This window comes from Camelus bactrianus, chromosome 9 (assembly GCF_048773025.1).
Source record: "Camelus bactrianus isolate YW-2024 breed Bactrian camel chromosome 9, ASM4877302v1, whole genome shotgun sequence".
In the NCBI taxonomy this organism is placed as follows: domain Eukaryota; kingdom Metazoa; phylum Chordata; class Mammalia; order Artiodactyla; family Camelidae; genus Camelus; species Camelus bactrianus.
The window spans coordinates 6,346,088-6,358,092 of NC_133547.1; the positions used below are offsets into that span (position 1 = coordinate 6,346,088).

Sequence of the window (12,005 nt, forward strand, 5' to 3'; positions counted from 1 at the left end):
CGGGGCGAGATCACGTGGGGGTAGTAGGTGGCTCTGCGGAGACGGAGCTGTTCGGTCTTGGTCGCTGTATTTCGGAGAAGCTCGTAAACCTCACGCGAGCTGCCCGCTGTATTTGCAGGGGGGCTGGGGCGGAAAGGCTGGAGAAGCGGTTGTTACTCTCTAAAACGATATTAGGCTGCGGGGCATGTGGTGACCCGCAGTGGGCAACTGGGCTCGCCCTTCATTGCTCAGCCTAGGCTTAGAGAGTTGGATTCGGGTGCCTGTTCGGTTTCCTTGTAACCTGGCTAAATCCCAAGCCGCGTCTGGGCCTCAGTAGCCGCACCTGTAAAACAGGTGGAGATAATCTTCCCTATGAGGTCTAATGTATGAAGGAATGACTTCCAGATGCCTGAGTGTTCCCCAAAGGAGCATCTCACTTTCTGGATTCTAGGCCTTTGCTTTGGTCGTGCCCCTAGCCTGGAATGCCCTCCCCTCCACTCCCACCTTCTAAAATCTGGCTTTCCAGATAGCTCAGGCTGGCTCGGGTACCTCCTCTGGGCTCCCACAGTGTCTATGCTACCTCAGTTAGAGCGTGTCATCTTGTTTTGGGGCTCTCTCGGGTCCGTGGCTTCTCCCCCAAGGACCAGGAACCCTGAGAGGCCTGGGCTGGTTCTGATAACAAGTCTGGATCCCAGCATTGCTCTGTACTGGCCCTGGGCCCCAGAAGGCCTCAGAAAACAGATACTGAATGAAACATTGCATTAACTGAAAAACCAAGACCCAAAGTCAAAGTACCCCATTTACAGACAGGACTGACCAGAGCTGGTAGAAAAGGATGATTTATATACAATTTCTTGGGGACAAGGGCTTTGTACAGAGTGGGGAGGGTTGGGCCAGGGCCAGTGCTGGGTGCTGGCGTTGCCTCCATCCTGGGGAGACAGTGACAGAGGCAGTGCAGCCAAAGAAGGGTCCAGGCTCTAGCTGACTTCCTCCAAGTTCCGGCTCTGTGTCCTCTGACAGGTGACTCCTCTTTCTGGGTCTCAGTGTCCTTCTCTGTAAAATGGCGTAATAGATGACTCACTGGGCTGTTTGAGAATCCGTGGACAGAGGAGAGGAAAGCACCAAGCTCAGGGCTCAGCACAGACTCAATGCTAAAAACAACTCTACAGTGAGTGCTCACTGTGTGTTTGGGCATCGCTGTCCAAGAGAACTCTGTGATGACGGAAACATTTTTTAGACCTGAGATCTCCAATACAGCCAAGATACCAGCCCATGTGAATACTGGGCACTCTAATGTGGCCAACAAAACTAAGGAGTTGAGTTTTTAATTTTACCTAATTTAAACTTAAAAAGTGTGGTTAGTGGGAGAGTGGGAAAAATAGGGTGTGGATGGGGAAAAGGGAAGGGGAGACAACTTCTCAATGTATCACGGAAAAAGAAAACTAGTGAAAATTACTGCCCCAAACAAATGCGGCGATGAAAAATCATCCAATTGTGAAAACTGATCCCTGATCCCGTAACTGGAAAACTTCTGTATGTTTCAAACAACTTGAGTACATGAATTTCCTTATGTAACTGTAAACTGCATGAAATACAAATACAGAGCAAGTCTTTCTGATAAAAATTTAGCATCTGAATTGAGATGTTTTGTGTAGCATACACACCGGATTCTCAAGACTTGGTATGAAAAAAAGAATGTAAAGTATCTCAATAATTTGTTAAGGTATGGATTATATGTTGAGATGACAACATTTTGGATATACAGGGTGAAATAAAATATATTATTTAAAGTAACCTGTTTATTTTTATTTAACAAAGATGTGGCTACTAGAAATTTTAAAATCCCATTTGTGGCTTGGGTCCTATTTCTGTTGGACAGTGTTGCTCTAATGGCTTTGCATGGTCACTTGACTTAACTTTGACAATGCTATGGTAGAAGGACTATTATTAAAGTCTTTTGTACAGATAAGGAAATGGAGGCAGAAGAGTGAAAGGTACAGATGCTGGAACCAGAAGGCCCAGAGTCAAATCTTGGCTCTGTCACTCATGGGCTGTGTGACTTTTGGCAAATGATTGACCTTGCTGGTCCTTGGTTTCAGCCTCTGTGAAATGGGGATAATGATGGCAACAGCTTCTCAGTTCAGTGAGTTAATTTGTAGAAAATTCTAGCACAAGGCTGAGGCACTGAGGCACTCTCTGTATTAGCGATTACTGCCAAATGTTTCTTGTTAGATCCCTCTGGGTTGGTCAGGAACCCACTGGTGACTCCTCTCCTTCCTCCCTTCAGGCCCACCTGCCTCCTGCCCCAACACCTCTTTCCAGGTTCGCCTCCCAGGGCTTGCGGCTGCCCTGGGCAGGATGTCCCAGCTCCCTGGCTTTGCATTGGAGGCCTAGATATTCCTGTGCCATTTTTCAGTCTCCACCCCCATCCACCCCAGCCTGGGTAAAGTTGCTAGAACACCCTGAGCTTTTACACATGTGGAGGGCTTTGCAAAGGTGGTCCCCTCTGCCTGCTCCAGGAGGCCACTGTCTCCTGGTTTGCAGACGCCTGTATCCAGATACCTCCCCCGGAGGCCCTCATGCCCATAGGTCCCCGCTGAGCTCGAGGTCTTCTCCTAATCTCCCTCCTTCCCACCACGTTCCCCAGATCTGGGGTCCTCTGTGCCCGGTCCCCTCGTCCCCTCCCCATCCACCAAGCCTGTCAGTCTCCAGCCCCACCCCTCCTCTCCATCCCCATGGCCCTTGTCCCCGCCCTTGTCCTCTCTCCCTAGATCCTCATTCCAGTCTCTCTCTTCCAATCTGTCCCCCTCCATGGTGCAGGAGGGGTCTTCTTGCATTGGGAAGTGACCCAACCCTTCCCTGCTAACAGCCCTCCTGCGGGCACCCACCCCCACACCAAGTCCAGGGTCCTCAGTTTGGACAAGGATTCTCCTAGACGAGTTAGTGCTCCACCAGCTAGCTGCAGGGACAGCACCTCCTGGGGATCAGAGGCGCAGGGCATCTTGGCTCCCAGCCGCCTCCAAACACCCCTCCAGTCCTCCCCACCCCCTCTGCCCAGTCAGCTGGCTCACCCGCTGCTCCCCAGGGTAGGGTGTCCTCTGTCTCCTTCGCCGGTGCAGGCACCAGGCAGAGGCCAGCAGTAGAAGGGCCACCGGCAGCAGCAACAGCAAGAGGAGCAGAAGAGAGGCCTGAGGAGCCGGCAGGGATGTGGCCCCCAGGGCTCCGGGACTCCTTGGGGGCAGCAGGGTGGAGGAGTCTGCTGGGAGAGAGGAGGCTGGGTGACTGAGAAGATCCAGGCCAGGGAAAGGAAAAAGAGGCCTGCCTGGTGCCGGCTGTGTGACCTGGGGGTGGGGGTGGGGGTGGGGGGTGGGGCTGCTGGCCTCTCTGTGCCTCAGTCTCCTCATTTGTAAAATGGGGATAATTATCATACTGACTTCATAAGTTTGTCAGAAAAGTTAAATGAGTGAATATACAGAACGTGCTTAGAACAGTGTCTGGCACACAGTAACACTGCATTTTATTTTCTGATGGGACAAATATGTTTCAAGTGCTTCTGTATCAATTTGTTTCTTCCTTTTCTTCCCCCAGTAGTCTCTGAGTTCCACCAAGGCGACAGGAGCCGGATTGCCAAGACCTACTACTTAGTGCTCACTAAATATTATAGTATTTTTTAAAAATTTATTTTTTAATCTTTTTTTTTTGTTTGTTATTGGAGGTACCGGGGTTTGAACCCAGGACATCATGCGTGCTAAGCTTGAGCTCTACTACTGAGATATACCCCTACCCCCAATAGTTTAATTTACATAAATTAAGTATCTGAGTGAATGAATGGACAGATAATAAAACATGTGAAATGATGATGGCTCACAAAGCCCCACTCCACCTGGCTGCTTTTGTTCCCTGTGGACCCTCACCCCCCACCTTCTTCCCCTCGCTTACCTGGTCTCAGCCCCTAGGCCTCTTCATGATTCCTTACACAGGTAGGCAGGTTTCTGCCTCAGGGCCTTTGCACTGGCTATTCTCTTATTCCCAATTTATAGTGACTTTCCAGCCAACCACCTCAGACTATGATTCATTCACCCTGTTTTATTTCATTATTATTTTTAATCTGGGGGGGAGGAGATAATTAGGTTTACTTATTTTATTTATTCACTTCTTAGTTGGCATACTGGGGATTGAACCCAGGACCTTGTGCATGCTAAGCAGTGCTATACCCTCCCTGCCCCAACACCCTGTTTTAATTTGCCTGCACAGGGCTTGTTATCCTCAGATACTTTCCTGTTTAATGATCTGTTTACATGTTTATTGTCTGTCTCCTTGATTAGCAGGTCAGCCCCACCACGTACACAGACTCGGTCTTATTCTGTGCCGTGTCTCCAATGCCAGGCACCATGAAGATGGTTAATTAGTCTTGACTGAATGAATGAATGGTGATAAATATAAATACAAATGACAAAGCTAAATGTTAATGACTAAATGATTGGAAAATTTAGGGAGAAATGGAGAAAAATATAATTAGAATAGGAGGTTTTTAACTATTCCTCTCAGAACTTGACAGAGCTGGTAGACAAATATAACAAGGTCAGAGAGACTCTAAATAATACCACGATTGATAGGTGAATAGAATAAGGTTGACAGCATAAGGTAAAGTTGATACACACAGCTTCAACTCTGATCCCATCAAAAACAAACAAACAAAATCTATTCTTTTCCTAAGACCATGTTCAGGTAAAAAACTGATCATCTACTTGGCCACAAAGAAAACCTTAGTTAACTGACAAAGTTGTTTTCACAGGGCAGAGTCTCTCCTTTTATTCCAATTAAGTTACTTCATTTGGAAACTTCAGTGCTGAGCATTCAACATGGCGGCCACTTGCCTCACATGGCAACTCAGCATGTGACCTGTGGCTGGTCTTGAGATGTGCTGTCCTCTGTGTAAAATACACACCAGATTCTTAAAGACTTAGTAGGGAGAAAAGGATGTGAAATACCTCATTAAGTAATTTTTTAAAAATATTGACTATGTGTTGAAATGGTACTATTGGGGGTTAAAATATATTGGATTAAAAAAAGGTATGGAGTTAGTAAAATTTATGATTTAAATAACTATTTTAAAAAAGGTAAAATTAAATTCAATAACATCATTATAGAATACAGATTCCTGGTTACAGGGGTTTGGGATGGGAGTTTTAGGAGGGAGATAAAGTTCCATGAACTCACACATGGTTCTATGAAGCTACATGTGTGATAAAATTACATAGACACACATACACACTCTTTTAGGCATTGAATTGTGCCCCTCAAAATTTATATGATGAAATCCCAACCCCCCGTACCTTGGAATGTGACCTCTTTTGGAGTCGGGTCTTCAAAGAGATAATCAGGTTAAAATGAGGTCATTAATGGTGGGCCCTAATCCAATATGACTGGTGTCCTTTTAAGAAGGGGAAATCTAGACACAGAGACATGCATAGAGGGGGTGCCCTGTGAACGTGAAAATGGCCATCTATAAGCCAAGGAGAGAGGCCTGGAACAGAGCCTTCCCTCATAGTCCTCAGAAGGAGCCAGTCCTGCTGACACCTGAAAATTAGTAAACTTCTGCTGTTGATCCAGCAGTCCCACTCCTGGGCATATATCTGGAGGGAACTCTAATTCGAAAAGATATATATACTCCCATGTTCATAGAAGCACTATTTATAATTGCCAAGACATGGAAACAACCTAAGTGTCCATTGACAGATGACGGGATAAAGAAGCTATGGGGTGTGTGTGTGTGTGTGTGTGTGTGTGTATACACACACATATACATAGTGGAATACTACTAAGCCATAAAAAGAAAAATAATGCCATTTGCTGCAACATGGGTGGAACTGGAGATCATCATTCTATGTGAGGTAAGACAGAAAGAAAGAAAAATACCATATGATATCACTTGTTTGTGGAATCTAAAAAAAGACACAAATGAACTTATTACAAAACAGAAACAGACTCACAGACGTAGAAAATGAACTTGTGGTTACCAGGGTGGGGTACCAGGGTAGAAGGGGGTGGGAAGGGATAAATTGGGAGTTTGAGATTTGCAGATACTAACTACTATATATAAAATAGATAAACAACAAGTTTATACTGTATAGCATGGGGAACTATATTCAATATCTTATAGTAACCTATAATGAAAAAGAATATGAAAATGAATATATGTATGTATATACATTATGCTGTACACCAGAAATTGACACATTGTAAAGTGACTATACTTCAATTAAAAAAACAAAAAAAACAAAAAAACCTTCTGTTTAAATAGCCAGGTTTCTTTGTTACAGCAGCCCTAGCAAACTAACACAAACACACATGCTCACATATATAACTGGTAAACTGAATGAACTCTGTGGATTGTACTCATGTCAGTTTCCTGGTTTTGACATTGCACTATAATTAATGTTACCAAGAAAAATGTAACACTGGGATGAAGGGTGTCTAGGACCTCCCTGTACCTTTCTTTGCCCTTTCCTATGAATCCAATGTAAAAAAGTTTTAAAAATAAAACAACCAGGGGAGTGGGTATAGCTCAGTGGTAAAGCACATGCTTAGCATGCACGAGGTCCTGGGCTCAATCCCCAGTGCCTCCATTAAAAATAATGCTAATAATAAAAAAATAAAACAACCAATAATATGCTAAAAATAACAAATATTAAACATCCTGAAAAAAAGTTAATTTACCTTTTTCTTTTTAACTTTTTTTAACATGTCTACAAGAACATTTGCACTCAAATATATGGCTCTCTTTCTATTTCTATGGACTAGAAGTGCCTCAGAGAAACAGGCAGGGATGGTTGTTTCCTTCTCAGAGATGGGTAAACTGAGGCCCAGAGGGGAATGAACTTGGGAAAACATGCCCAAAGTCACACAGCTCATGAGAGCAGGGGGTAGTCTGGGGTGCCCTGGCAGAAGGGGTGAGGGGCTGTGAGGGGGGAAGGGAGGTGGGGCGGTGCGCTGGGGGCTGCTGGGAGCCTTTACCTGGCTGACACTGCAGCTCCAGGCACCTGGAGAAATTCCGGCGGGTGATCCAGGGCTTCAAGGCCACCAGCTGCTGGGAAGTGTCCTGCAGGAGGTGGGAGATGTTGGCCTGGACGAAGCGAAGACAGCTGGGGAGGGGCTGGGGGCAGGGGAGGGAGACGTCACCACCGCAGCACACCCGGCATCACTTCAGGTCAAGGGTGACGCCTGGGTCTCAGAGAGAGTTTGGACCCTTGCTCCCCCTGGTTGCTGGGGGAAGCATCCTTAGCAACTCCCAGGACAGGACCCAGTCAGACCTGGACCCAGAGGGAGTTTAGATCACCTCCTTCTGGTTGTTAGAGGAGAGAACTCCTTAGCAAGACCCTTCCACTGGGCCTCAGAAATAAACTCAGAATTGGTGCATTGGGCCCAGACACCTCGCCATCCTCCTGCACTTAGAGAAGTGTTACTTCCCAGCATCGGGGGGGGGGGGGGCCGGCCCACTGGGACTGGGGTTCCTGCTCCACCTCCTTGGGGTTGCTCCAGTCAAAAGAAATCTCCAATAACGCCTAGCAGACCTCTGCTTCCAATCCCTAGGAAAACATCACACTCCCCGCACTTGTCTCCCAAGTTCAGGGCTGACCTGGAAGGCACATGAGGTGACAAAGTATATCTCGGTGTTGACAGCCTCCAGTAGGTCTTGCAGCTGGGACCCAGCCACCGTCTTGAGCCGTCCCATCCAGCGCTGGGCCAGGACGAGGCGCCAGAAGGCCCCACAGAGCTCGTCCTGTGGAAAGACAGCCCTGGCGCTGGGTCCCGTGGGTGGAGGAGGCTGGGGGCTTGGACAGGTGGGGCTAGGAGAAAGAGAGGTTTGCGGGCAGGGACTCCAGGGTCCCAGGGGAGGAGGGGGCCCGGTAGGCACACTAGCCCTGTCCCCTAAGGGGTGATGAATCTAGAATCTCTCCTTCCCACCTCCATCCCAGGCCCCTCCCTTCTGTGACTCACGTCTTGCAGGTTGGTGGCCACAGTGACTGGGTAATCGTGAAGCAAGTAGTCAGACTGCGGGAGAAAATGGGGTCAGCCTAGCTGCAAACAGGAGGAAATAGAACTCCTGGGACCCAGAGAGAGGGGGACAGGGACTCAGAGATGGGGGGTGGGGGTACCTAGAGAAAGGGATGGGGGGCGGATACTCAGAGAGAGGGGGACAAGGAGACACAGAGACAGAGCCCTAGACAAGGGGAACTCAGACCCAGAGGCAGAACCTGGGCTCAGAATGGGAGCGGGGAAACTCACAAGCTTGCGGATGGTGCTGTTGAAGGTGGAGGAGATGGGGCTGTGGCGAAAGGAGCAGTCCTGGGTCCTGGAGAGGCTAGGGCTGAGCAGCAGCAGCAGCAGCAGGGAGGTCTGCGGGCGGGCGCGGGGCGGGGGCGGCCCTCTGTTGGCTCCACACACGATCCCCTCTCTCGGTGAGGGTCCCCCCTCCAGCCCCCTCTTCCTTCTTTCCTCTTTCTCCTTTCCCCCCCGCTCATTCCATCGCGCCCACTTCGCGGCCCCTCCTCCGTTTGGCCCCCGTGTCTCTGACAATCTTTCCCTGAATCTCTCTCTGCCCCGGTCGGGTCTTGAGCAGTTTTCACCCGCCTCTGCTCCACCTGTCTCGCTCCCCATCGTCCCAACTTGGCCATCTCTCTCGGTTTCCACCCGGGACTTTCTCACCTCTGCCCAGCCTTCTGCTGTCCATGCTCATCTCTCCTGTTTCTCCCTCCTGGGTCCTATCAGCTCCTCCGTTTGTACCCACCTCGCTGTTTCTTCCCCTGACCCCTATCCATCTCCTCCCTCTCTCCCCATCCATCTCCCTTACCTTTGTCCATCCCCTCCACCCCGTCACCCCATCCCTGTCCATCTCCTCTCACATCTGTCCACTCCAACTCTGTCCAGCACCTCCAACCCTGTCACCCCACTTCTGTTCATCTCCCCCACCCCTGTCCACTCCACCCCTGTCTACCTCCCCCAGCCCTGTCCCCTTCACCCCTGCCCGCCCCATCTCTGTCCATCTCCCCCATCTCTGTCCATCTCCCCTCTCTGCCTTTCCCCCACCTTATCCCTCAGGGATACGCACAGTTGGGTTCCAGGCTGGCGCCAGCACTATCATTTCTGCCGGGGGCCCCTCATGCCTGTGGCCGGATCTTGGAAGGGACAGAAGAGCGAGTCTCGGACCTCCACACCCCAGCCCCTTCCTCCTCGCCCGCCCCTTCACCTCCCCGCCCCTCCCTGGGTCCTTTGATGTGGCTAAGTTTCCGCCTCCTACTCTGTAGGGCTTCCTGCGTGAGCCACAGTTACGGTGAAAACTCCTCATCTCCCCTTCTAAGAACTCCGACGTCCGGTGCCCAGAATCCTCCCCAGGCCAGAGACCCAGGGACCCGACCCCCACCCCTCTCCATTCAGCTCCAGGAGGGGGACCTTGGCTCCGCCCTTCGGGGACCCAGAGCCCATGTCTCCTCACGCACCAGGCTTGCCCCAGCTGGGTGTGGAAGGGGTCGCGCCGGGTGACAGACGGAGATCGAAAGTGAAAGGAAATTTTGGGGGGAAATAGGGAGCTGGGGTGGATCTGGCTGGTGCAAGGGGCGCCACCTGGTGGTGACAGGTGGCAGCTGACGCCGTGGAGAGCGCCTCAGCGGAACTTGGGCTCAAAAGGGCTGTGGTTGGGTTGACCCCCGCGGTGGGACACAGAGAATCGGGAGCTAGGGCTCCAATGCGTATCTGTCTCCATCTAGAACCAGCGCACACAGGGCAAGAAGGAGGTCACCCTGAGTCCTTACTCTTTGCCTTGAAATCCCGCCCCCCCTACCCGTTACCTTCCACATTAAGATTAGTGGTAGTTTCATACTTTCCGGTGCTCAGCTTGTGACTTTCTGCCTCTCACTGCCCACTGACAGTCCAGTTTGTCATCAAATTTGTCGGCCGACCATCAAAATGTATCCAGAATCTGGCCATGTCCCATCCTCCCCCACTGCCATCACCAAGGGCTGCTGCCACCACCATCTCCCACCTAAGTACCTCTGTTCCCCACTCACATCCCCAGCCTCCTGCCTCAGCTCTCACTCACTAGACTGTTCTCCATATGCAGCCCGAGGAAGCCTGTGAAGACCTAAGTGTGTCAGATGCCAGGGGAGGGTTTGGAGCAGAGGAGGGATGTGATTCATTTAACACAGGATTACATCCCTCCTCTGCTCCAAACCCTTCTCTGGCACCTGCCACACAAATCCAAGTCTTCACTGTGGCCTACACAGACCCACAGGATCTGGTCCTGTCCCCTGTCTGCCCTCACCTCCCACCTCTCTCCAATCCAGCCATGCTGGCCTTCTCAATGTGTCAGAGGCAGGCACACTCCTGCCCCAGGGCCTTTGCACTGGCCGCTCTCTCAGCCTGGAATGCCCTTCCCCCAGATACCTACGTGGCTCAATCCCTATCTCATTCAGGTCTTTGCCCAAGTACATGAGGTGAAGCCTCCCTCGACCACCCTTTTTCAAATTGCATCCCCTCCCAACACTCCGACTCATGTCTGTTTCGCTGTCTCCCTTATCACTTATCACCTTCTGACATATCATTGCAGTTGACTGATCTTTATTGTAGGTTGTCCCCATTAGGACATCAGCACCAGGAAGGCTGCGGTGTTTGTGTACCCTGCTGGATTTCTGGCATCTACAGCTGTATCTGGCTCACAGCAAGTGTTCAATCCTGTGTTAAATGAATGAACAATGGGAGCCCGGCCTTCTTCCTTCAGCGTTCTTGTTGTACGTTGGGGAATGCATCTGGTCTCTGGCTCTGTTTCCTGGGAGACAACCTCAAAATCCTTGGAATTTCCAGATAATTGATAGGAGTGTCTTTGGTATTCATGGGGGGCCCCCTGACCACACCTGAATTTATGCTAATGAGGTGACTCAGGATGGGGACTGGTCAGGACCTGAAAGACCAGTCAGGGGATTAGAGGGGTGGGGCTTTTTTTTTTTTTTTTAATTGAAGTACAGTCAGTTACAATGTGTTAATTTCTGGTGTACGGCACAATGTCCCAGTCATGCATATAGATAAATTCCTTTTCATATTCTTTAGAGGCATGGGGCTTTGAGGCACAAGACCGCTCACCTCCAACCTCCTGGGAAGGGAAGGAAGGCTAGGGATTGAGTTCAATCTCTGTCTCCATCTTCAAGTGGCTTTTTCCTCTTCTCACTGTGTCCTCTGTTTATCTCTTGTAAGGAAACTTGAATTTTTATTTATTCATTCATTCTATTTATTTTATTAAAAATTTTAAAATGGAAGGATAGTTGGTTAACAATGTTGTGTTAGTTTCTGGTGTTTGTTTTCTATGTGAGTCTGTTTTCGTTTTGTAAATAAGCTCATTTCCCTCTCTCTCTTTTTTTAGATTCTACATATAACTGATATCATATGGTACTTTTCTTTCTCTTTCTGGCTTACTTCACTTAGGATGACAACTTCCAGGTCCATTCATGCTGCTGCAGATGGCACTATTTTATTCTCTTTTATGGCTAGGTAGTATTCCACTGTGTATTTATACCATAACTTCTTTTTTTGTTTGTTTTTATTTCCATTGCTCTAGGAGACAGATTAAAAAAAAATATGGCTGCGATTTATGTCAGAGCGTTCTGCCTATGTTTTCCTCTAGGAGTTTTATAGTATCTGGTCTTACATTTAGGTCTTTAATCCATCTTGAGTTTATATTTGTATATGGTGTTGGAGAATGTTCTAATTTCATTCTTTTACATGTAGCTGTCCAGTTTTCCCAGCACCACTTATTAAAGAGACTGTCTTTTCTCCACTGTATATTCTTGCCTCCTTTGTTGTAGACTAATGTTGTGGATTTATTTCTGGACTTTCTATCCTATTCCATTGATATATGTGTCTGTTTTTTGTGTCAGTACCATACTGTTTTGATTATTATAGCTTTGTAGTATAGTCTGAAGCCAGGGAGCATGATTCCTTCAGCTCCATTCTTTTGGCTTTGGGGTCTTTTGTGC

General features: G+C 48.8%; 1 protein-coding gene across 7 annotated transcripts; it reads right to left on the reverse strand.

Moving 5' to 3' along the window:
• Positions 1-802: 802 nt before the first annotated feature.
• On the reverse strand, positions 803-9,608 carry FLT3LG (fms related receptor tyrosine kinase 3 ligand). 7 transcript variants are annotated; one of them, XM_045510703.2, is made up of 8 exons: positions 9,480-9,608; positions 9,092-9,158; positions 8,269-8,379; positions 7,981-8,034; positions 7,619-7,762; positions 6,997-7,135; positions 3,051-3,238; positions 803-1,064 (listed from the first exon to the last, which is right to left on the reverse strand). In XM_045510703.2, exons 2-8 carry the CDS (start codon positions 9,122-9,124, stop codon positions 1,020-1,022), a joined length of 714 nt encoding a protein of 237 aa, XP_045366659.2. In that variant the 5' UTR covers positions 9,125-9,158; positions 9,480-9,608; the 3' UTR covers positions 803-1,019. The 7 variants fall into 7 exon arrangements, with proteins under 7 accessions (XP_045366659.2, XP_010945277.2, XP_010945275.2 ...); XM_010946975.3 differs by having other exon boundaries at positions 803-1,032; positions 6,997-7,081; positions 9,480-9,603; XM_010946973.3 differs by having other exon boundaries at positions 803-1,032; positions 9,480-9,602.
• Between the last annotated feature and the right edge of the window lie 2,397 nt (positions 9,609-12,005).